This window comes from Bos javanicus, chromosome 18 (assembly GCF_032452875.1).
Source record: "Bos javanicus breed banteng chromosome 18, ARS-OSU_banteng_1.0, whole genome shotgun sequence".
In the NCBI taxonomy this organism is placed as follows: domain Eukaryota; kingdom Metazoa; phylum Chordata; class Mammalia; order Artiodactyla; family Bovidae; genus Bos; species Bos javanicus.
In genome coordinates this window covers 46,254,684-46,277,832 of record NC_083885.1, presented here as the reverse complement: position 1 = coordinate 46,277,832, position 23,149 = coordinate 46,254,684, and the positions used below count along the sequence as shown (strand labels likewise).

The window sequence follows — 23,149 nt, the reverse complement described above, 5'->3', positions numbered from 1 at the left end:
GGACTGTAGCCCACCAGGCTCCTCTGTCCATTGAACTTTCCAGGCAAGAATACTGGAGTGAGTTGCCATTTCCTCCCCCAGGGAATCTTCCTAACTCAAGGACTGAAACTGAGTCTCTTGTGTCTCCTGCATTGGCAGGCTGATTCTGTACCACTAATGCCACCCATAACTGGTAACTGATTTGTCAGACCTATGAAAAGTTGAATCCCAAACCAGCAGTGGGAAAAGCCAAGACTCAACCAAGCTTCTACTACTGAGCCCACAGAAGGCTCACAAACTGGTGGGAAGAGGTGCCTCTCGGGGTGAAGGGCAAGCTAACATAAGGAAGCTTGGCTGAAAGTTTATTTGAAAAGAGCCCCCAGATCTCTTCCCCAGTTTTCTGATGCAAGGCAGCTGCCCCTCACATGGGGTAAGATGAGTTTTATTCTCTGGAGAGGAGAATACAGAGAGTCTTTGGAATGTAGGGCATCAGAGACAGTAGGAAGAGGGAGCAACATGAAGTAAATCAGAGATTAAAGGAATGGTATATATTGAGACCACTCACCTGTCTTTTCCATTTGAATCCTAAATTTCTGGCAATCCAACTTTCACCTTCCAGGCAGGTGATTAGAAGAATCTTTCCTGGCAAATTTGATCAGCCCAAGAAGAAATTGACATCAGAAGTTCCCTACTAAATGAACCAGCTGAATCACCCTCCAGTGAAGCCTAACTCATGTGTTCACAGCTTCCACTCATTACCTAGTACCTATGGAAGGCAGCCTCCAAGACAGCCCCAGTGATCCCACCTCCTTGTATACACACTCTTGTATGATTCACTTACCCTTTCAAAATGAGTTGAGAAAAAATGATGGAAGATCAATTTGAAGGTCAAGTTTATAAAAAAGACTGCCTTCCTTCTTGTCCTCTCATGCTTTCTTGCTTGCTCTGGTAGAGGCCAGCTGCCCTACAGAGAGATATGAAACTGAGGGAGACCTCCAGCCCATGGCCAGCAAGAAACTGAGGCCCTCAGTACAGAAGACATCAAGGAACTTAATTCTGCCAATAACCACATTTTTATTGTGAATATTTTCAAATATGATCAAAAGTAGAGGGAATAGTACAATAGAATCCTATCCATTACCCAGATTCAACACTTATGGAGATTTTGCCATGTTTTTATTCATTTTTTTTTTCCTTTTCTGCCTTTAAAGCAAACTTTTTTTTTTCTTTTCTGCCTAGACAACATGTCAAATTACTTTTATATCCTTTTTTTATATCTCAAAAAATATTAGTCTCCTTCCTTCTCTTCAAGATGATTAGACAATCAAGGATTTCCAGATGTATGATGACAACTTCTGACGTATAAGATTGAGGCCAGCACTTTAAAAGTAACTTGGAAGAGGAAGATGAAAATTTCTTAAAGAGATCAGAGTGGATATTACAACCAGGACTTTGTTGTAATCGGTCAAGAATAAAAGTCAGGAATAAAGTCAAGAATAAAAGAGAGTCCTTGAATTTGAAAAGTGATAACAAAAAGGAAAAATTAAACAGAAGGTCTGAGAGACAAACTTGAGGAAATCTCATGGAAAGTAGGGCAAAAAGATGGAGAGGTGAAAAAAAAAAAGATGGAATGAAGGAATATGGGGGAGAAGGAAAAATTAGCGGGCCAGGCTAAGAGGTCCAAAATCCCCCCAAATAATAGGAGTTCTAGAAAGAGAAAAGAGAGAAAATGAAGGCAAAGAAATAATCACAAAATGTTTTAAGAGAATTTCCCCAAACTGAAGGATATTATTTTGCAGATTGAAAGAAAACAAGTGTCTAGTGCAGTGGGTGAAAGTTTAGAATAATTGTGAGAAAGGTAAAGGAACTTACAAGCTTCCACTGAAAAAAAAAAGATCACAAACAAGGAATCAGAAATAGGAATGCCTTGGGAATTTTCAACAAGACTGGAAACCAGATGGCAATATGGCAATGCCTTGGAAGTTGTGAAGGAAAATTATTTCCAATCTAGAATTCCACATACAGCTGATATTAGTGAAGAATGAAGGTAGACTGAAGACATTTTCAGACATGTGGAGTTTCAAAACATTTATTATTTTCTAGAGAAGCTGTTACTGGGCTTCCCTGGTGGCTCTGGTAAAGAATCTGCCTGCCAACGCAGGAGATGTGGGTTTGATCCCTGGATCGGGAAGATCCCCTAGAGAAGGAAATGGCAACCCACTTCAGTATTCTTGCCAGGGAAATCCCATGGACAGAGGAACCTTGTGGGCTATAGTCCACTGGAGTCACAAAAGAGTTGGACATGACTTAGTGACTAAACAACAACCACAATAACAGAGAAGCTGTGAGAGGACATAAAACAAGGAAGAGAAATGAGAACAGAGTGGCAGAAAAACCCTCTCAGTTTAAAAATGTCCAAGACTCAGCTGGCATAAACCACCACTAGTCCAGACTGGAACAGATCAGAAAGTCCTTAGAGAGGTCTCGAGAAGATGAATCTGTCTCCTGCTAATAACTCTGAAGGTCTCGAGAGGAGATAAGACAATTGGCAAACAGTTTGGGTGAAATCAATGATAAATATGTAAAAAGCTAAGGAAATGAAAGATAAGTTAACTATTAATTCTGGGGCGGGGTGAAAGTTGTGCAGGGTATAGGGGTAATCATAGTTTGCTATAGAGCTCCATTATTTACACAGTCACAATAACATAAGCATTGAGTGTTGTTCTAATATGATTATGAGGTAAGTCTACTATGAATATGAAGAGTAGGAAGTGTGTTTATGTATTGGGGAGAGCCAAATCCACATCTGACATTGGGAGAGTTAGGAGATAAAACCTGATACTGAAAAATGAGAGAGAATAGTAAAATAAGCAAATCCCTTATAGACACAAGGGATAAATATTCAATGGAAAAAAAGTGAAAGCAGTTGCCTCCAGGAAGGGGTAAATGTCCATGGTGGGGTGAGAGGGTTAGCTATATGCTGTTTTTCACAGCAAACTATTTGACTCATTAAACTATGGGCACGTGCACCTTTTGTAGAAATAACAACAAAAAATAGATACAAGAGAGTGATAAATGCAGTAAAGTCAGTAACTCAGAATAATGTGAGTGCGTGTATCAGAGAGAGGCAATTTTAGTCTGGACTGAGGAGAAAGTCCTGTGAACAAACAAAGTTTAAGTCACCAGCAGTCTGAAAGATGAGGTCTCAGCCCTGTGAGATCTAGGGGAAGAGAGTTCAAGAAAAAGGGGACAGTAAGTGCAAAGAATCAGAAAGCAAGATCTTAGCAAGTTGTAATTTGCACAAAGGAAAAATGAAGTGAGAAGGATGGGGTGCCAGTCGGGGGTGAGGAAGAGACGAGCTTTGGCAGATGGACAAGTGTCAGATCATGCAGGGCTTTGCTGGCCCAGGGAGACCTTGAGTTTTATTCTGAGAGCCATGCATGAGAAGCATTTGGAGGGCTCCATGCAGAAAAACCCTGATGCTGGGAAAGATTGAAGGCAGGAAGAGAAAGGGATGACAGAAGTCGAGATGGTTGGATGGCATTGCCAACTCAATGGACATGAGTTTGAGTAAGCTCTGGGGGATGGTGAAGGACAGGGAAACCTGGCATGCTGCAGTCCATGGGGCTGCAAAGAGTTGGAAATGCCTGAGAGACTGAACAACAACAACAATGCAGAAAAACAGAATTACATTTTTAAAGCTCACCTTGTATAAATATCTACAAGGTGCAAGATACTGTTCTAAGTGTTTTGTATGTATAATATTAAACTCACTTAATCATCATAATAGCATGAAGCTGTATTAGTTGCATTTTTTTTTTTTAATCAGAAAACTAAAGTACAGAGAAGTTGAGTTGCACAGTGTAAGTCAGGATTCAGTCCCATTTACTGTGACTGCTGCTTCCCTGGAAATCCTGCTGGCTGTTCCAATAGAAGCTTTCAAAAATTTCTCCAGATTCCATCACTTGTCCTCACAAGGCCATTTCTGTTTCACTGGCCTGAGATGGTGCTGGTTACTGCCTCTACCTCCCACCCAGGCTGTCCCAGAGCCCAGGCATCCTTCCTTCCCCCAGCCGCGACTCCTTCCCAGAACCTCACTTTCCTTGCTGATCTCTGCCCTGGGTGCTCAGGTGTCTTGTCCCACCTCTGCTTCCTTTTTCCCTGGTGGTCTCGGCAGTCAGTGTACATCTTCCTCCACCTCCAGCGTTCTGTCCAAACTAGTACACACCTCATGAATCATGTTTCCTGCTACCCTTTCTCTCCCACAAAGAGGTAGCTGATTGAGAGAGCCAGTGAGCACATCCAGCTTTGAGAGGGAGTCTAGGGTCTGCACCAGGGCTCAGAAGACTGTCTTGATGGGGACTGGGGCATGTCACTTGACAGCTCTAGCCTCAGGTTTCTGTGTTGTTAAGCAGGGAGAAGAGAATGCACTGTGCTTCCTATCAGAAACTTCGAGGCCCCTTATGATCTATTCCTTGCCTGTCTTCCAACTATCACTCAAGTCCAGTCACCCTGGCCATTCTGTTCCCTGTGCAAATTCAGCCTGCTCCAGCCTTGTACCTGCCTTGAACCCTTTGCTTGGATCATTTTCTCCTCAGTTCTTGGCTTGCATAATTTCTTCTTGTCATTCTGGTCACAGTTCAAAGGGCACTTTCCAATGGCCTTCCCAAGCCACTCATTCATTCCTCAAAGTCATCTCCTACCCTGGCTCCGTCTGACTCTCTTCAGAGCCCTTGACACTGCTTCAGAGTGTCTGTTTATTGTCCCCTTGCCTGCCTCTCCCCAGATGTGAACTGTCTGAGAGTAGGGGTCTTGTCCTTGTGCACCGCTGTGTCTTTAGCACCTAGAACAGCGCCTAATGTGCCATAGGCCTCTACAGACTTTCATGGATGAATGAATGCTTATGTGTGATGACGTGAGGTCTGATGTGCCGCTTTATTTTTTTAAGTGAGTTATTCTTTTTTAAAATTAATTTTTGGTTGCACTGAGTGTTTGTTGCTGCGGGGGCCTTCTCTAGTTGTGGCGACTGGGGGCTACTCTTCCTTGTGGTGCACGGGCTTCTCTTTGCAGTGGCTTCTATTTGCAGTGGCTTCTATTCAACTTCTATGCAGAGTACATCATGAGAAACGCTGGACTGGATGAAGCACAAGCTGGAATCAAGATTGCTGGGAGAAATATCAATAACTTCAGATATGCAGATGACACCACACTTATGGCAGAAAGCGAAGAAGAACTAAAGAGCCTCTTGATGAAAGTGAAAGAGGAGAGTGAAAAAGTTGGCTTAAAGCTCAACATTCAGAAAATGAAGATCCTGGCATCTGGTCCCATCCTTCATGGCAAATAGATGGGGAAACAGTGGAAACACTGAGAGACTTTATTTTGGGGGGGGGAGCTGCAAAATCACTGCAGATGGTGATTGCAGCCATGAAATTAAAAGACGCTTGCTCTTTGGAAGAAAAATTATGACCAACCTAGACAGCATATTAAAAAGCAAAGACATTACTTTGCCAACAAAGGTCCATCTAGTCAAAGCTGTGGTTTTTCCAGTGGTCATGTATGGATGTGAGAGTTGGACTATAAAGAAAGTGGGTGCTGAAGAATTGATGCTTTTTGAACTGTGGTGTTGGAGAAGAGTCTTGAGAGTCCCTTGGACAGTGAGGAGATCCAACCAGTCAATCCTAAAGGAAATCAGTCCTGAATATTCATTGGAAGGACTAATGCTGAAGCTGAAACTGCAGTATTTTGGCCACCTGAAGTGAAGAACTGACTCATTGGAAAAGACCCTGATGCTGGGAAAGATTGAAGATGGGAGGAGAAGGGGACAATAGAGGATAAGATGGTTGGATGACATCACCGACTCAATAGACATGAGTTTGAGTAAACTCCAGGAGTTGGTGATGGACAGGGAGGCCTGGCGTGCTGCAGTCCATGGGGTTGCAAAGAGTTGGACATGACTGAGTACTGAACTGACCTGAACTCTTGTTGCAGAGCACAGGCTCTAGGCACACTGGCTTCAGTAGTAGCAGCACTCTGGCTCAGTAGTTGTGGCACATAGGCTCCGAGGCATGTAGGATTGTCCCAGACCAGGGATCGAACTCATGTCCCCTGCATTGACAGGTGGGTTCTTATCCACTGAACCACCAGAGAAGTCCTGATAAGGCAGTTTGGAAACTTGAGACTGCTGTACATGATTTAAAACATCTAGATTTGGGAGCAGTATGTTTACTTTCCTAACACTGTTTCCTTGAGGCTAGAGCTGACAGATGGCAGGGGACAATGATTGGGGAGAGGGAGCCTGAGGTTAGAAAAGAGCCTCTCCTTGAGTAAGCTGTTGGTGGACAGCTGACCGCAGCCTTGGCTCCCCACCCCCACCACTTCACATCTTCTCCCTTATCACACCTTGAAAACTCTGCCAAGTAGGTTACTGGACTACCGAGTCTGAAGGCTTAGCGATCTTTGGCCCAATTTCCTGGTTGAATGTGCAACTTTTAGATGTGAAATACCCTCATTTCCTGTGACTAGAGAAAAATAATGAAAAGGAAAAAAAAATAGGGCAAAAGTATTAATATTTAACCATAGGAGGCAGAGAAAGTTGAAAAAAGAGAGAGTGAGAGAACCAATAGAAATAGAACCTCCTTCCTGGAGGGAAGGAGCAGGGAAGTTAAAGGGAATGGAGTTGGAATCTTGGCTGTGTGTTTTCCCTCAGACCCTCTCCGGGCCTACCCACATCTGCCTTCTCCCACCACAGTGTCCCCCACAAAACCACACTACAGGTGTGGTCAGTGAGAATTTCTGAGAAAGGGGCACAGGAGCATCTTTTCCAGAAAGTGGAAGTGAAATAGTCAATGCCAGGTTCCCCTATCCTGTTGGTTGGGCCCCCAGATCAGGCTCAGACATGTCCCTCCACCCCTGTTTCCTGCTAGCGGCTCTAGGCTGCTGTCTGTGTTATTCATTAACCAGGTACTAATATTTCTGTTTACCCATCTGTCATCCTGCAGGGAATTCAGAGGAGTCCCACAACTAACCCGCCACCCAGATTCTCTTGGATCTGGCCCAGTCAGCCACATTTAGCGAGTGTTTATCATGTTGAAAGTCCTGTGCTCGAGCCTGGTACTCCCTGTAACCAGGGAGAGAGAAAGTTTCCTCAAGTAGGATGTGACCAATCTGCCAGTTGAGCTTCTGTGCTAGGCAGTACGTCTAGTGATGTGCTTGAGCTGGTTTGCAAGAGCTGGTTTTTAGCATCGATTGCCAAACACATGTTCAGGGTAGCAACTGACCCTGGAGGGAGTGTGTGGCCACAGAAACTGGCAAGTGCTACAAATCAGGGCCCTTGCTGCCCTCCATCCCTTGGGTAATGCTACCCATCATTATCCCTCTACCCCGCTCCCCCATTACCACTCCCCGCCCCTTGCACTCTCATCTGAAGAACCGGCTTACATATGCTGTTCAGTTGCTCAGTCGTGTCTGACTCTTTGCGACCCCATGGACTGCAGCATGCCAGACATCCCTGTCCTTCACCGTCTCCCAGAGCTTGCTCAAACTCCATTGCATCGGTCACCTATTTGTCACGTAGATGTGTGATAACTTATAAGGCCTCCTCCTGGCTGTTTGGTTCTTGAGCGGCCAGTTCTAATGAAAGAGGAAACCGCCTCACTTTCACGGAGTTCCCAGCCTGGTGTTTGCTACTTTATGGTTCTTAACTCTGTTGGGCATATTATCTCCTTGATCCTAACCGTCTCCCTTCAGTGGTAGGCGCAGATGCCACATCGATCATCTGAAAATGGAAATCAGATGGTTTCACCCTCTTGCTTCAAACTCTAGAATAGCTTCAAAAATTCTTGCAATAAATTCATGCTTTTATCTGGAGCCTCAAACACATATCGGCTGGCCCCTGCTGGCTTCCTTGACTTCCTCTTTCACTCTCTCCCCATTTCACAGGATTCCAGCCCAGTGGTTCTCAAAGAGTTGTCCTGAAACACCAGCGTCAACATCATTTGGGATTGTTCGAAATCCAGATTATCATCCCAGACCTACTGATTTGGAAACTGAGGGGAGGGAAGACTAAGCTAGGCTTCAGCAAACTCTCCTGGGGTTTCTAAAACATGCCTGAGTCTGCAGACCTCTGCTCTGTCCCCACACTGAGATGGGGGCCGCATCTCTATGCCCCTGAGAAGCTTAGGTTTTCTCCCTCCTTATGGCTTTTGAAGCAGGGGTTCCTCTTTCTAGAATGCTCTTCCCATGGGCCTTTGTATGGCAACTCCTTCTTGTTCAGGTCTCACGTGACCATCATTGGCTCTGAAGAATCTTCTAAACCTTCTCAATCCCTCAGTATACATTCTCCCATATCTCTGTTTTGGCCCATTTGTAAAAACCATTTGCCACACTCTGAAATTACCTTATTGTTTGTTTACTTGCTTATTAACTATTTTTTCCAACTAGAATGGAAGTCCCAAGAAGGTAAGTACCTTGTCTCTTATACACTCTGCACCCCAGTCCCTAGAAAAGTATCTGGCTTACAATAGCTATATAAATAGGTTAAAAATCAGTACATATTTGGTAAGCAAACGATAGTAATTTCTCAGTAAAGATATGGGCTATATATGAAGTGACTTGATAGAGATCAAATGCTTGTCAGTGAGTAGCTAAAATTTCACCCTGAAAGGTTCAGAAATCCATAAATTTTCTTGCACTTTTTAGCAAGAGCAGCCATGGCCCTAAAACCCTGGGAATCTCTGAGTTGGAAGGAGTCTGGCAATTAACTGGTTCAGTCCTTATTGGATATGGAAGTTTGCTCCATATCTAAGATGAGTGCCTTCTACTTCAAAATTCCTGGAGACTTGGGGGTGATTACCTTGTTGAGCCCTGACTGTTTAAGATGTAGCTGTCTGCCTCTTTTGCCCATGATCCTTGTTCTTCTCTGTGGGGGTACAGAAAATTCATCCTCCATAAAATGAGCTTATCTTGTCCCAGCCACATATTCAGCATTCTCTTACTTGCTTTTCACATGTCAGTGGAAAAAAAGCAGGTACTTTGGAGTTGGGAAGACCTGAATTCAAATTCCCTTTCACTATTGACCTTGGAAAGTTCCCTTAATTGTCTCAGGCTCCTTCTCTAGAACAGTGCCTGGCATTTAATGTGTGTTATTATTATGCTTTAAATCTCCAAAGCACTACAGTTAATTTTTCTGGGCTTGATTCCTTGGATTAATGTCCTTTAAAAAAATGAACTTCTTAGTCCTGAGCATGCTACCGATTAGACCTCAGTAAAGTGGGATTATCATCAACTTATTTAGACTCAATTTCTTTTAATGCCACCCAAAACAAAATCAGCTTTCTTTTTTTTTGGAAGGTATAATGTATCACACGCGCATAGTAAGTCTATAGTCAGCTGAAAATCCAAGAATTTTTTGTGACACGTTACTGTCAAACCACCCTACATAGCTGACTATATAATATATTATTTCCATAACTTTAAATGTTCTACTTACTATGCTTCTTTTGAGTGGGAGTACATCTGTGTTTCACACACATTGATATCTTATTTTTTAAGTTTTATATTTATTTATTTAATTTTGGCTACACTGGGTCTTCCTTGCGGTGCTCGGGCTTAGTTGCCCCAGGGCATGTGGGATATTAGTCCCTGACCAGGGATCAAACCCGTGTCCCCTGCATTGGAAGGTGGATTCTGAACCACTGGACCACCAACCTGTGAAAGTCCCCCGCGTTGATATCTTAGAGTTAATTAACACTCCATAGTTTCTCAGCAGTTTTATCTGTGCAATCTCACTTGAATCCTCAGACTCACCCTGAGAGGCATATGGCATCCTCGTTAGTATGATTTGGAAACAGTGGCTTGGAGGTTGTGACTTGCTCAGGGTCATCTAGCTACTAGTAGAATCAACAGTGAAACCATAGTTCTTATGACACCAGTACGGTATTGCCTTGAAGAAAAGTGGAAAATGAGCTCTCAGTTGAGTGGGAGTAATAAGGGAAGTCTCTCTGGAGAAAGTACGTGTTGAGTGGTGTCTCACAAGAGAGGGAAAAACAAGCAATAAGAAGATGGCATGGTACGGGTTTGAGGAAAAGGGGACTTACAGGCAAGAAAAGGTCTCTGAAGAATAATTTCTTGGGACCCTGAGCCATGTGGTTTCTGACCTGAGCTGCCTTTCATGATCACCTGGGAAGCATCTTAAAGCTCACCTGCTGGGGCTCCACCCCCAGCAACTCCAGGTCAGTAATGTGTGAGGTGGCTACTTGTAGAATTTTTATACCTCTACATGTTATTCTGATGTGGAATGCGTGCATGCTAAGTTGCTTTGATCGTGTCCAACTTTTTGCAACTCCATGGGCTGTATGTAGCCCACCAGGCTCTTCTGACCATGGCATTCTCCAGGTAAGAATACTCGAATGGGTTCCCATTCCCTTCTCCAGGGGATCTTCCTGACCCAGGGATCGAACCCATGTCTCCTGCAGCTCCTGCACTGGCAGGTGGGTTCTTTACCCACTGAGCCACCAGGGAAGCCCTCTGTTGTGGAGCCTCTGTTGCAGACCACTAGGTGCTGGAGGGACCATTAACCCGGGAGCACAGTCTAGGGATCCTTCTGGCAGAGAAATAAATGAGGCAGGGGGAGTTGGGAAGGAAGAGAGGATACAGGGCAAGTGTAGGGTGACAAGATGTGAATTCTTGGGAGGAAAAGTTTGGATGAAAGGAAAACGCTGCAGGTTTCTAAGCAGAAGGATAACATGTTTAAAGCCTCTGAGATACACTGATAGCTTTGAGCAGGGACTCACCCCAGTCCTCTTTCTGAATCCAATTTCTATTCATCAGTCTAGGCAGGAATCCATCCATACTTATTCTGCTTACTCATTCCACTCTGATGACATCTTTATCTTAACAGATTTCTGTGGTTTCAGAGGCAGCACCCTCACCCTACCACAAAGTCTAATTCTCCATCCCATTTTTGCCCTCTTTGTGCTTGCAGAAATGTCACAAAAATTGTGGACACTCTCTTCAGAGTTTTATAATCTTTATTTTCAGTCATTTTTTTTTTCTGGCCACACCCTGTGGCATGGAGAATCTTAGTTCTCCATGCAGGATCTTAGATCCCTGACCAGGGATTGAACCTGTGACCCCTGCAGTGGAAGCACAGAATCTTCACCCTTGGACAACCAGGAAAGTCTCTAATCTTTGTTTTTAATCTGGCAGACCAGATTGTCTTTTCCTGTGCTAGCGAGAGTTGAGCTCTAACTGATGGGTACCGAGCTAGGTTCTGACCTGCAGAGAGCACCATGGAAGAATACCTCCCCAGACCTCAGGTGGCTCCCAGTTTATTGGGGGAGACAGGTACACACAGGAAGACAGGATCATACTTACAAAGCAGCAGGTCAGATGGATATTGTCCACACCTCAGTCATTAGAGGTCTAAATCCCCGTCCTCCCTCCTAGTCCCCTTGCTTCAGAGCCTTCCTACATCTTTGACCTCGTTTAGTATTTCTCTTCCATCTTTTCCACGGGCTTCTTTCCAGCACCACCAACTAGCCCAGCGTGTAGGTGTTGTTGCAAAGCTGGTAGCAAGATTGCCTTAGCTTCAGCTACTAACCACCTCACAAGGACTTCTGTAATCTGTATTAGCTACATTGCTTCAGAAACTCTGGTCTGATAGTGCTTCTGTGCCCAACTGTTTCTTCTTTAGTCCTGAAGCTACGCTCCTTTGGGAAGGAAATTCAGTCAGGAAGGGATATGGAGCTGGTGAGAGAGATTTTTACAGTCCCCAGGAGTGGACTGGGTCTGGGCCGGGGGGGAATCCCTGAATCAGGGCCAGGAACTCGTGTTCTCCCTCTCCAAGCCTGCTCAACTCCTACGAAACTCAGAGTTCCTCCGAAGGTCCAGGAACATCCCTAGTCCAGGGTGAAGTCCGAACTCGGGGCTCCCTCTGCTTGACTCACGCCCGGGTCCTCATTCGCGGCCTCCGCTGTTTCTTTGCATCTGCGTCCCAGCAGGGAGGAGCCCCAATGGTACAGTGCCTGCAGCCCTTTCCCAAAGGACCTGCGTACGACTGAGGAAGAGAAATAGAAAAGCAAGGGGTCCAGACTGGCATTGAGGCTACCAAATACGACAGCTTCCCTCCGCCACTTGGGGCTTGCTTTCATGTAGAACCCCACCAGGTGGGATATGTTATAGGGCCCAAAGCACAGCAGGAAATTAAGGAGCGACACGATGGCCAGCCCCATGGCTCGGCGCCGCTTCTGAGCCCCCATATGGGGCTGGGTGAGCATGATCCACACAAAGCGCGAGTAGCAGAAGGTGGTGACCACCATGGGGAAGAAGAAGAGGAGGAGGCACAGCTCCAGCCGAATGGGCAGCAATAGCCTCAGCTGCTCTTGGGTGAAGTTCTCGTAGCAGGTGGTCTCATTCTCCTTTGGGGCCCTCTGGGTTGAATTCAGGTACTGAACAATGATCACCACAGTGCCGTGACCAAAAGACATGACCCAGGCGATCAGAGCAGCGATCACTCCATACACGGGCCGGCGGGACAGCTTGTACTGCACGGGGAAAGCCACTCCCAGGTAGCGCTCGACGCTGATGCCCGCCAGTAGCAACGTGCTGCAGTAGATGCTGCCGTAGAAGCCGAAACCCATGAGGGCACAGGCTAGATTAGACAGCTCCCAGCGGAAGTCAGACGCGGCTTCGATGATCTTGAAGGGCAGCAGCAGCAGCAGCAGGACGTCGGCCAGCGTCAGGCTGAGCAGGAGGATGTGGACAGGTGCAGGGTGGGGCTGACGCACGCGTCCCAGGAAGGCCCGCAGCGCCAGGAGGTTGGCAGGGAGACCGGTGAGCAAGATAATAATGTAGGCCGTGAGGATCAAGGAGCTATCCCAGTCTGGCATGGCTGTCCTGGAAGAGGATGAAAAGGGGCAGGGGGCAAGGTCAGGTGAACCAGATCACAGACTGCAGACCTTGGTCTGGTTCAGTCTGTGGACATCTTCCCCCGCATGCTCCCTTTCCCAGGCCAGGGCTTTCTGCCCCCACCACTGCTTGTTCACACCACCTGCCAGAACTGCCCAGAGCAATTATTGACTTTGCTTGGGGCGGGATATTAAGCAGTAGTTAGTACGTTTGCCATCATGTGTCTCTGGGGGAGACCAACCCTTGGCTGCCCAAGGGAATTCCCCCTGTGGTTCTCCCAGCCTCTCTCCTTCTCTCCTCCCGGACACAGGAAGTTACTGTTAGCAGTCTGCAACCTTCCTCAAGTCCTTTCCCCAGTCAGAGACCTGCAGGGAGAAAAGGCAAGCCTCACCCCAGCAAGGAGGGTATTTGAAGACTTCTCTCAGAAGAACTCGGGCTCTGAAAACCCAGGCCCTGTGACCTAGGGCTGGTTCCTCCTCAGGACCCTGCCACTGGCCCAGGCAGCAGGTGCCCAGCCCCCCATCCATCCCCTTACCTGTTTTCCTCTCCTTTTGCAGAACACAAATTCTTCTCCGCCTCTCCCTCCCCAGTCCAATACGGACTTGGACTCGGGGACTAGATTGCAAAGAGGAAGCTGGAGAAGTGTGGGGAGGGGGCGCGGGGAGGAGGGGTGAGCCCACAATATCCTATGGTTTCTTGTCCCCCGAGAGACTTCAGAGAATATTCAGAAAAGCACACGGGCTGTCACTGCTCCTGAGCCGGGTGTTTTGATAACAAACAGAGCAACTCTTCTTAATGGGGTAACAGTTTCCGTTTGGCTTGTCAGCCTCACTGCCCGCACGCTGTCTGGCCCCTCCATCCTCTCTCCAGGGTTAGCGTCTGCTCCACAATTTTTTGCCCCCGTTGGCTGCTGTTTCTGGGTTTGATCCTCTCACAGTCAGTTTCCTCCAGCCACCCCCAATGCTTTCCCCTCCATTTCTGATCCTGGCATCACTTCCCAGAGTGCAAGCATTAAGCAAGCTGCCTTGCCTTGTCTTCCTTCGGGATAAATGGCTTCTTGGGATTAGTCTTGAAGAAGAGGCTGAAAGCTTCTGGGAAAGAGGAACAGAGCATTAGCCACGGCTACCGCCCATTTCACACAGCAAAAAGTGGTAAGAAACTTGGCTGGTAGAAAGCTTTTATATCGGCAATGGTCATGTGACCGAAGAGGGGAAGCTCAGTAATTGAGCGCTGTCTCCTCTCGAACCCAAAGGAAAGGATGTGAGCATCTTTACTCCCCACCACCTGCCCAGAGATCCTCACTCTGATTTCCAAACCCAGATTTTCTGTCCTTAGTTCCTGAATTTTTTTTCAATCCCAGGCATTTTCCCCCCATTTCCCAAGTCAGATTATTTCATCGTCTTCTCTTTTCTAGGCGATTTCTTCTGTAATTCTACTCAGTCTCCAAAAAGAGTTTTATACTTCCTTTTCTTCTTCAATTTTCCACTTTACGTAGAGTTTCCTGCCCTCTGCCCCCAACAAGTTTCTTTAGCCTTCCCAGTTGAAACTGATCGCTTTCTCCTAGCCTATGTCTTGTTGGGGTGGAAACAGTGTGGGATTTAAAATCACGCAGTGAAGTGAAATGAAATGCACTCAGTCATGTCTAGACTCTTTGCGACCCCATGGACTGTAGTCTGCCAGGCTCCTCTGTCCATGGAATTCTTCAGGCCAGAATATGGGAGTGGGTTGCCATTTCCTTCTCCAGGGGATCTTTCCAACCCAGGGATCGAACCCAGGTCTCCCGCATTGCAGGCAGATTCTTTACAAGCTGAGCCACCAGGCAAGCCCCAAATGAAGATGTGGGCGCAAATCCAAGTCCCTTCGTTGTGACCTTGAGGCAGATCAATTTTCTGAACTTTGGTTTCCTTGATATTTGAGCGAGGACAGGAATACTTACATCCCAGGACTTCTGTGAGGGGTCCCCAAGGCAGCATAGATAAAGGATACAAGCCAGTGCTTTACACGTAATGGATGCCCATAAGCGGACGTGGTCCCTCCTCCCAAGCCAGTTGGACAGCTTCCTAGAGAGTGAGCCACCTGGTAGACTATCTGGAGGCTGAGGGCACAGACATGCCATCTGACTTGGGAAAGCGGCAGGAACTCAGGGAACTCTGTGTGCCTGCATGGCCCTTCCTTGGGGAGTGGTGTTCAGGCTGCATTCCCTTCCCCTGTATAGTTCCTATTCCTGCAGGCTGACCCAACCTCTTAGCCACCCGTGTTCCTTTCTCACAATTTCTCCCTCTCTGACTTATATAGCTCTGGCTTGGAATCTCCTCAAAGGCCTTCTGAAACACACACCTGAGGAAACAAAGATAATCAGAATGTGTTTTCTCTTGACACAGGTAACAGGTCTCTGGTTTCCCATCTGTGGTCTTATCCCTGCTCAGAGAATCTCTGTTCTTTCCTTAGGGCCTGCATTTACTCCTTATTTAGTCATTAGTTTTGTGGCCTAGAACCCCAGGTCCAGGTATTTAAAAAAAATTTTTTATTAATGTTTTTAAATTGGAGTATAATCATCATCATCAAAGCAAGAGAGTTCCAGGAAAACATCTACCTCTGCTTTATTGATTATACCAAAGCCTTTGACTGTGTGGATCACAGCAAACTGTGGAAAATTCTTCAAGAGATGGGAATACCAGACCACCTTACCTGCCTCCTGAGAAATTTGTATGCAGATCAAGAAGCAACAGTTAGAACTGGACATGGAACAACAGACTAGTTCCAAATCAGGAAAGGAGTATGTCAAGGCTCTATATTGTCACCCTGCTTATTTAACTTATATGCAGAATACATCATGTGAAATGCCAGACTGGATGAAGCACAAGCTGGAATCAAGATTGCTGGGGGAAATATCAATAACCTCAGATACACAGATGACACCACCCTTATGGCAGAAAATGAAGAGGAATGAAAGAGCCTCTTGATGAACGTGAAAGTGGAGAGTGAAAAAGTTGACTTAAAATTCAACATTCAGAAAACTAAGATCCTGGCATCCGGTCCCATCACTTCATGGCAAATAGATGGAGAAACAATCAAAACAGTGAGAGACTTTATTTTTCTGGGCTCCAAAGTCACTGCAGATGGTGACTGCAGCCATGAGATTAAAAGACACTTGCTCCTTGGAAGAAAAGCTATGACCAACCTAGACAGCATATTAAAAAGCAGAGATGTTACTTTGCCAACAAGGTCTGTCTAGTCAAAGCTATGGTTTTTCTAGTAGTCATGTATGGATGTGAGAGTTGGACCATAAAGAAAGCTGAGTGCCAAAGAATTGATGCTTTTGAACTGTGGTGTTGGAGAAGACTCTTGAGAGTCCCTTGGACTGCAAGGAGAGCCAACCAGTAAACCCTAAAGGAAATCAGTCCTGAATATTCATTGGAAGGACTGATGCTGAAGCTGAAACTCTAATACTTTGGCCACCTGATGTGAAGAACTGACTCATTTGAAAAGACCCTGGTGCTGGGAAAGATTGAAGGTGAGAGGAGAAGGGGATGACAGAGGATGAGATGGTTGGATGGCATCACTGACTCTATGGACATGAGTTTGAGCAAGCTCCGGGAGTTGGTGATGGACAGGGAAGCCTTGTGTGCTGCAATCCATGGGGTTGCAAAGAGCCAGACATGACTGAGTGACTAAACTCAGTGACTGACTAATAATTGCTTTACAATATTGTGTTAGTTTCTGCTGTACAGCAATGTGAATCAGCTGTATATATGCATATATCCCCTCCCTCTTGAAGCTCCCTCCCATCATCACACCCATCCCACCCCTCTAGGTCATCATAGAGCACCGAGCTGAGCTCCCTGTGCTATGCAGCAGCTTCCTACTAGCTATCTGCTTTACACATGGTAGCGTATATATGTCAGTGCTATGCTCTCAAATCGTCCTAAGTATCTTAACATTTCGCTTCTCTTTCTCTTCAGTTCTCCTCTTCTCTAGAACCAAGGAGTTCTATCTTTTCATTTAATTCCTTCCCCAGACACACACATGCATTTCCCAGATTAACTAGGGAACTAAGGAACAGACTATTCTCTGTTGCTTGCTACCAAATTTATTCATGTCGTTTTGCTTTTATGATTTCCTATAAATAGTCACAAGGATCTGGAGTTAATTGCACGGTGGAAACAGTGGAAAACAGGTGCTGAGTGGTTAGGACCACTTCTTTGTCTCTGCCTCTCTTTTCCCCACCTCACACTTCTCCCATACCACTATTGTGTGTCACCTGTGTTGAAAGCTCCCCATAAACTCCCTTCTCTATGTTCACAGTAGTTATGAAGATGGCATAATGAAGGAAATTTTTGAATTCTTGATTCACGACGCTCACCTATGTCACAAGAGAAGGAAATGCAACCTCCAGGGTGAATTCAAGGGGTGAGCTTTCACAGAAGTCATATCTTTCACAATCTCTCCCAAGTTCAGTTTTCTGTCATCTTCACGTTTATTATAATAGGAAGTTAAACCCATTATCTTAAGTTACCTAGAATTACTTTCTCCACTTCCTTATTCCTTAGTCATCCCTCAGTTCAGTTCAGATCAGTCACTCAGTCGTGTCTGACTCTTTGTGACCCCATGAATCGCAGCACGCCAGGCCTCCCTGTCCATCACCAACTCCTGGAGTTCACTGAGACTCACATCCATCGAGTCAGTGATGCCATCCAGCCATCTCATCCTCTGTCGTCCCCTTCTCCTCCTGCCCCCAATCCCTTCCAGCATCAGAGTCTTTTCCAATGAGTCAACTCTTCGCATGAGGTGGCCAAAGTACTGGAGTTTCAGCTTTAGCATCATTCCTTCCAAAGAAATCCCTCAGTCCACTCTAATCTGACTTACATCCCTGTTTTCCCATAGGATCTGCTCTTCTTGAGTAGTGATTCTCTGTTACTAAATTCAATGGACATTTTCTTCCTATTTGATTAGTTTTCCACACAATTTCCACACCCTCCTTGAGACATTCTCTTTCCATGAGTTACAATATGTTGTGCTCTTCTGGTGTCCCTGCTTTTTCTTTGGTCACTTCTTAATTTCCTTGGCTAGCTCATCTTTTCCTACTCACCCTCTAAAGTTTGGAGTTCCTTAAGATTTCGTTCTAGGTTCTTTCCTATCCTCGTCCATGCTCTCTTTCTAGTCTGTTGCATCCATTTCTACAGCATCAATGACCACCTTCATAACACCCAATTTTGAATCTCTATCCTGGGCTTCTTTGAGCTTTTACATCCACACTGTAACTACCTAGGACGCCCTGTCATTTGGATGTCTCCCAGGCACCTCAAATTCATTGTGTCTGGACCTCACTTTAGACATTATCCACCAAATTAAAGCTTCTTCCAGCATTCTCCATTCTCCATGCTAGGTAAGGGGATCTCTTCCCATTTCATCCCTGAGCCATAATCTTAGGGGCAATCTTAAAGTCAGTCTTAACACCATTTTCTTCCTTGTGCCCTGAATGTAGCTCAGCATACTTCTCAAATGCCTAACGAAATCTGTCCATCTCTCTGCATCTCCATCATTCCATCTCGGTGTAAGCCACAGCCATTGGTTACCTTCAGCAGAGGCCATGACCCGCTCGCTCAGAGCCACTCACTGTCCAGAAAGTCAGTTTCAGTCATACTGCATTTAGTAGGTTCTTTCTTTTTTTTAAAGATGAAAAGTACTTTAAAAATATAATTTTTTAATTTATTTGGCTGTGCTGGGTCTTCGCTGTGGCACAAGGTACTCTCTAGTTGAGGTGCAAGGGCTTCTCATTGTAGTGTTGAGAACCTCTCCTCTCTTGTTGAGGAGTGTGGGCCCTGAAGCACGCTGGCTTCAGTAGTTGCGGCTCCTGGGCTTACAGAATTACAGGCTCGGTAGTTGTGGTACACAGGCTCAGTTGCTCCGAGATATGTAGGATCTTCCTGGATCAGGGATTGAACCCGTGTCTCCTGCATTGGCAGACAGATTTTTACCACTCAGCCATCAGGGAAGCCCATAGTGGGTTCTTTCTTAAAATGTCAAGCCAATTATACCACACTCTTTTAAAAAATCCTTTCAGAGGCTTCTTACTGCTTCAAGGATAAATATCAGAACCCTTCACAAAGGCTATAAGGCCCACCTGACATGGCCCTTGCTAACTTCCAGCCTTAACTCAGATCACTCATCTCTCTCCTTGCTCTGTAAGCAGGACTATCTTTCACTTCTGTGAATGTGACATCTTTCCTTTGGCCAGGGCCCCTGGCAGCCTCTGCCTGAAATGCTCTTTATTCCTCATTACCCACTCCAGCCTCCCTACTTAATCCTTAGTCTTTCTGGTATCTTCTTCTTCCTTCAGAAAACCCTCCCTGACCTCCTAGATTGAGTTAGATTCCCTATTTATATGTTCTCATCACATATAAAGCCTTTAAGAGGCTTTATATTTTATGTATGCATCTACCTGGTGATAGACATTTGTTCTTTCCTTCAGTTTTTGACTTGTGTAAATGAAGCTGCTCTGTATTTCATTGTTCATGTCTTTGTGTGAGTATGTTTTCAGTTCTCTTGGGCAATACCTGGGAGTGTATTGGCAAGATCGTATGGAAAAGTGTTTGTTTGACCTTTAAAGAACCTGCCAATTTTCCCAGCTGGCTGTACCATTTTTATTCCCACCGGCAATGCGTGATCATCTGGTTGTTCCACATCTCACCAGCACTTTATATTGGTTAGTCTTAAGTTTTAGGCATTCTTTTTAGTGCATTGCGGAATCTCATTGTGGTTTTTATTTGCATTTCTCTGCCAACTGTTGATGCGGAGCATCTTTTAAGTACTTCTTGGCCATTCATTTATCTTCTTTTGTGAAGTGTCTGTTCAAGCCTTTTGCTCATTAAAAAAAATTGGATTATTTTGATGAGTTCTGAGAATTCTTTAGTATCTGGTACTAGTCATACATTAGCTATATGTATTGTAAAGATTTTCTCTTACTCTATGGACTTATCTTTTTGTTTTCTTAATCGTCTCTTGAAGAACAAAAGTTCTGCATTTTGATAAAGTCTAATTTATCTAGTCTTTCTTTTACAGTTTGTGCTTTTATGTCCTAAGAAACTTTTACCAACCTATACAATTCCAGACTCCCTTTCCCTGTTGAATTGCCTGGGCACCTTTACTGAAAATGAATTGGTTGTATGTATATGAGTGGGCCTATTTTCTTAAATATCTTTCCTGCTGTTAGTGATCTTTATGTCTTTCCTTCCACCATTTCCACACAGTCTTGATTACCATAGTTTTATAATAAGTCTTAAAGTTGGTTGGTGTAAGTCTTCCAACTTTGTTCTTCTTTTCTGAAGTTGTTTTGTCTTTCCCAGGTCATTTGCATTTCCATATAAGTCAGTTTCTACAAAAAAGTATGCTGGGATTTTGACTGGGCTTGTATTAAAGCCATAGGTCAATTTGGGACTATCGACACCAGAACAATATTAAGGCTTTCAATCTATGAACGTGACATATCTCTCCATTTGTTTAGGTTCATTACTCTTGGCAGTGCTTTCCAGTGTTCAACATAGAGGTTTTCCACATCTTTTCTTAAATTAATTCCTAAGTATTTTTCATGCTGTTGCAGATTTCATTTCTTAAAAAATTTTGTTTTTCTCATTGTTCGTTGCTCTCATAGCACCATTTACTATTTCTTCATAGCACTTATCTCATTTCTTCATAGCACATATCTACACTTCTTTGTGAGAGGATTTGCTTAATGTCTGTCTCCCTTTTTATCCATAATGTCAGGGAATATGGCTGTTTTGCTCACCATTGTATCCCCAGGGCCTGGCATAGAGCATGGCACATGTTAGACACTTAATAATTATTTCCTGGGTGACGTGTGGATGGGTAAGTGGAAGAATTGGAATAGAGAGGAGTTGTTTTCAAAAGCTCAATGCCTCCATTTATCTTCTCCTGGGACCAGCACAAGAAATTCCACCCAGTAATCATTTGGGAGCTCTCTTGTAGATTAAGGGACTCACAATACTTTTGCTCCCTGGAAAATGGCAACCCACTCCAGTGTTCTTGCCTGGGAAATTCCATGAACAGAGGAGCCTGATAAGGTACAGTCCACAGGGTCACAAAGAGTCAGACATGACTCAGCACTGCAGCAGCATTATTTTGCTGGAAGCTACAGGGATCCTTCCTCACCATCAACATTGATAATTCAGGCTAGTGTACCTTTATTATGTAGATCTTGCTTAGCAAATAAGAGGAAGGTGTAGATATAAAATATCTAAAAGTTAAACGGAATGCAGGATTTTGCCAGTAGCAGCACCGACAATAAGTAAGGAGCTGTAGTTTCATTCATTCATTTGACAAACATGTATCTACTCCCTAGAATGTGGTGGGATCTGTGCCAAGCACCAGGGTTATCGGGGGTCAAAAAAATAGGTGTGGTCTCACACTCATGGAGGGCAGTCACATTCTAGTGGAGGGAGATAAGCAAACAAGCAAATAGGAATAAAGGAGGAATTACACAGTTACGATGAATGAAACGAACCGGGATAATGACAGGGAGAGTGATCATGGGTGGCAGGAGTCAGAGAAGCTGTTTCTGAGGTTACCGTTGAGCTGAGCCGACATCTGCTAGGTTGAGCTGAATTTAGTGAAGGGGCTGTGTCAAGTTCGGCAGCGGAGTGGTCTAGGTGGAGAACCCGCAAATGCCAGGCAGAAAGCACCTTAACGTGTTGGGGAGCAGAAGAGCCAGTGTGATTGGAGCATGGTGAGCCAGGCGAGACTATGCAGGGCCTTACTGATCACAGTAAGAAGTTGGAATTCCATTCATAAGCTGTGGGAAGTCACTCACAGGGACCATAAGAGGAGAGTGAGGGGATGAGATCTGAGAAGCTCAGGGAGGCTTTATGTGAAGAAGGGTCTTCAGGGGGATGAAGCTGGAAGCAGAGAAATCAAATAGAAGTACATAGTGGGGAGGACTGATGATGATGTGGATTCAGGAGAAGGTACCAGTGGAGGTAGAGAGGACCCATTGAAATTTGGGATTTTTGTTGTTGTTGTTGTTTAGTCTCTAAGTTATATCTGACTCTTTGCAACCCAGTGGACTGTAGCCCACCAGGCTCCTCTGTCCATGACTTTAAATAAACAACAATCAATGGAGAGCTTCAGAATGCCAGGGAGAATGGAACTTCCCTGGGGAGTGAGAGGGAAGATGATTCTAGACCAGCACATCCAAAACAGACTTTGAGATTTTGTTGCTCTGCTGTGCCGGTGCAGTTCAACCTACTCTCATGTGTGAATTACCCTTCAGAGCCCTGAAGGCCTTATGATAGTATGGAGGACAGGCTACACCCTTCCCCACTTGCATCTCCTCTTCAGCTGCCTCTTATCCAGTGCTTTGCTGTCATCTCTCTAGTGATGGCCTCCAATCCTGCACCCTTTACATAGCCATCCTGAATACTGGCACACTACTGAAGAAGAGAAATAAGAAGCAGCAGGTCAGGACCAGCATGTTGGGAGTTGTCTGCAGACCCTGTTTCTGTTGGCCTCTGCTGGGGGCATTGTGGGTTTTTACCACATACCACTGGTAACCACACACCAACCTCCCTCTGCAGAGACCTCTCCCTCCTTCACACTCTTCACATTAACACCTGCTTGGTGTTAATAAGACTGCACTCTTGGGCAATAATACCAACTGTGATGGCTGAATAATGGTCCCTCCAAGAGATACCCACAACCTAATCCCGTGAACCTGTGAATATTACATTACATGGCAAAGAAATGGATTTTACAGGTGTAATTGAGAGTGCTATGATGGAACTCCAATGTTCACAGCAGCACTATTTGCAGTAGCTAGGACATGAAAGCAACCTAGATGTCCATCAACAGAGGAATGGATGAAGAAGATATGGTGTGTGTATATATATATATATAGTAGAATATTACACAGTCATTAAAAAGAATGCATTAATGCCATATGCAGCAATATCAATGAACCTGGAATTGTCATGCTGAGTGAAGAAAGTCAGACAAATACCATATGATATCACTTATATGTGTAATCTTTAAAAAGGGTACAAATGAAATTATTTACAAAACAGAAGTAGAGTCACTAATGTAGAAGGCAAATTTATGGTTACCAGGAGGGAAAGTGGGGGAGGGATACATTGGAAAGTTGGGATTTACATGTACATACTACTATATATAAAGTAGATAACTAATAAGGACCTACTGTATAGCACAGGGAACTCTACTCAATGCTCTGTAAGCCTATATGGGAAAAGAAACT

General features: G+C 44.9%; 1 protein-coding gene across 2 annotated transcripts; it reads right to left on the bottom strand.

The window, feature by feature from the left end:
• Positions 1–10,988: 10,988 nt before the first annotated feature.
• On the bottom strand, positions 10,989–14,076 carry LOC133230486 (free fatty acid receptor 2-like). Of its 2 annotated transcripts, none has more exons than XM_061388004.1 (2): positions 13,915–14,076; positions 10,989–12,873 (listed from the first exon to the last, which is right to left on the bottom strand). In XM_061388004.1, exon 2 carries the CDS (start codon positions 12,864–12,866, stop codon positions 11,877–11,879), a length of 990 nt encoding a protein of 329 aa, XP_061243988.1. In that variant the 5' UTR covers positions 12,867–12,873; positions 13,915–14,076; the 3' UTR covers positions 10,989–11,876. The 2 variants fall into 2 exon arrangements, with proteins under 2 accessions (XP_061243988.1, XP_061243987.1); XM_061388003.1 differs by lacking the exon at positions 13,915–14,076 and adding an exon at positions 13,421–13,908.
• Positions 14,077–23,149: the final 9,073 nt, after the last annotated feature.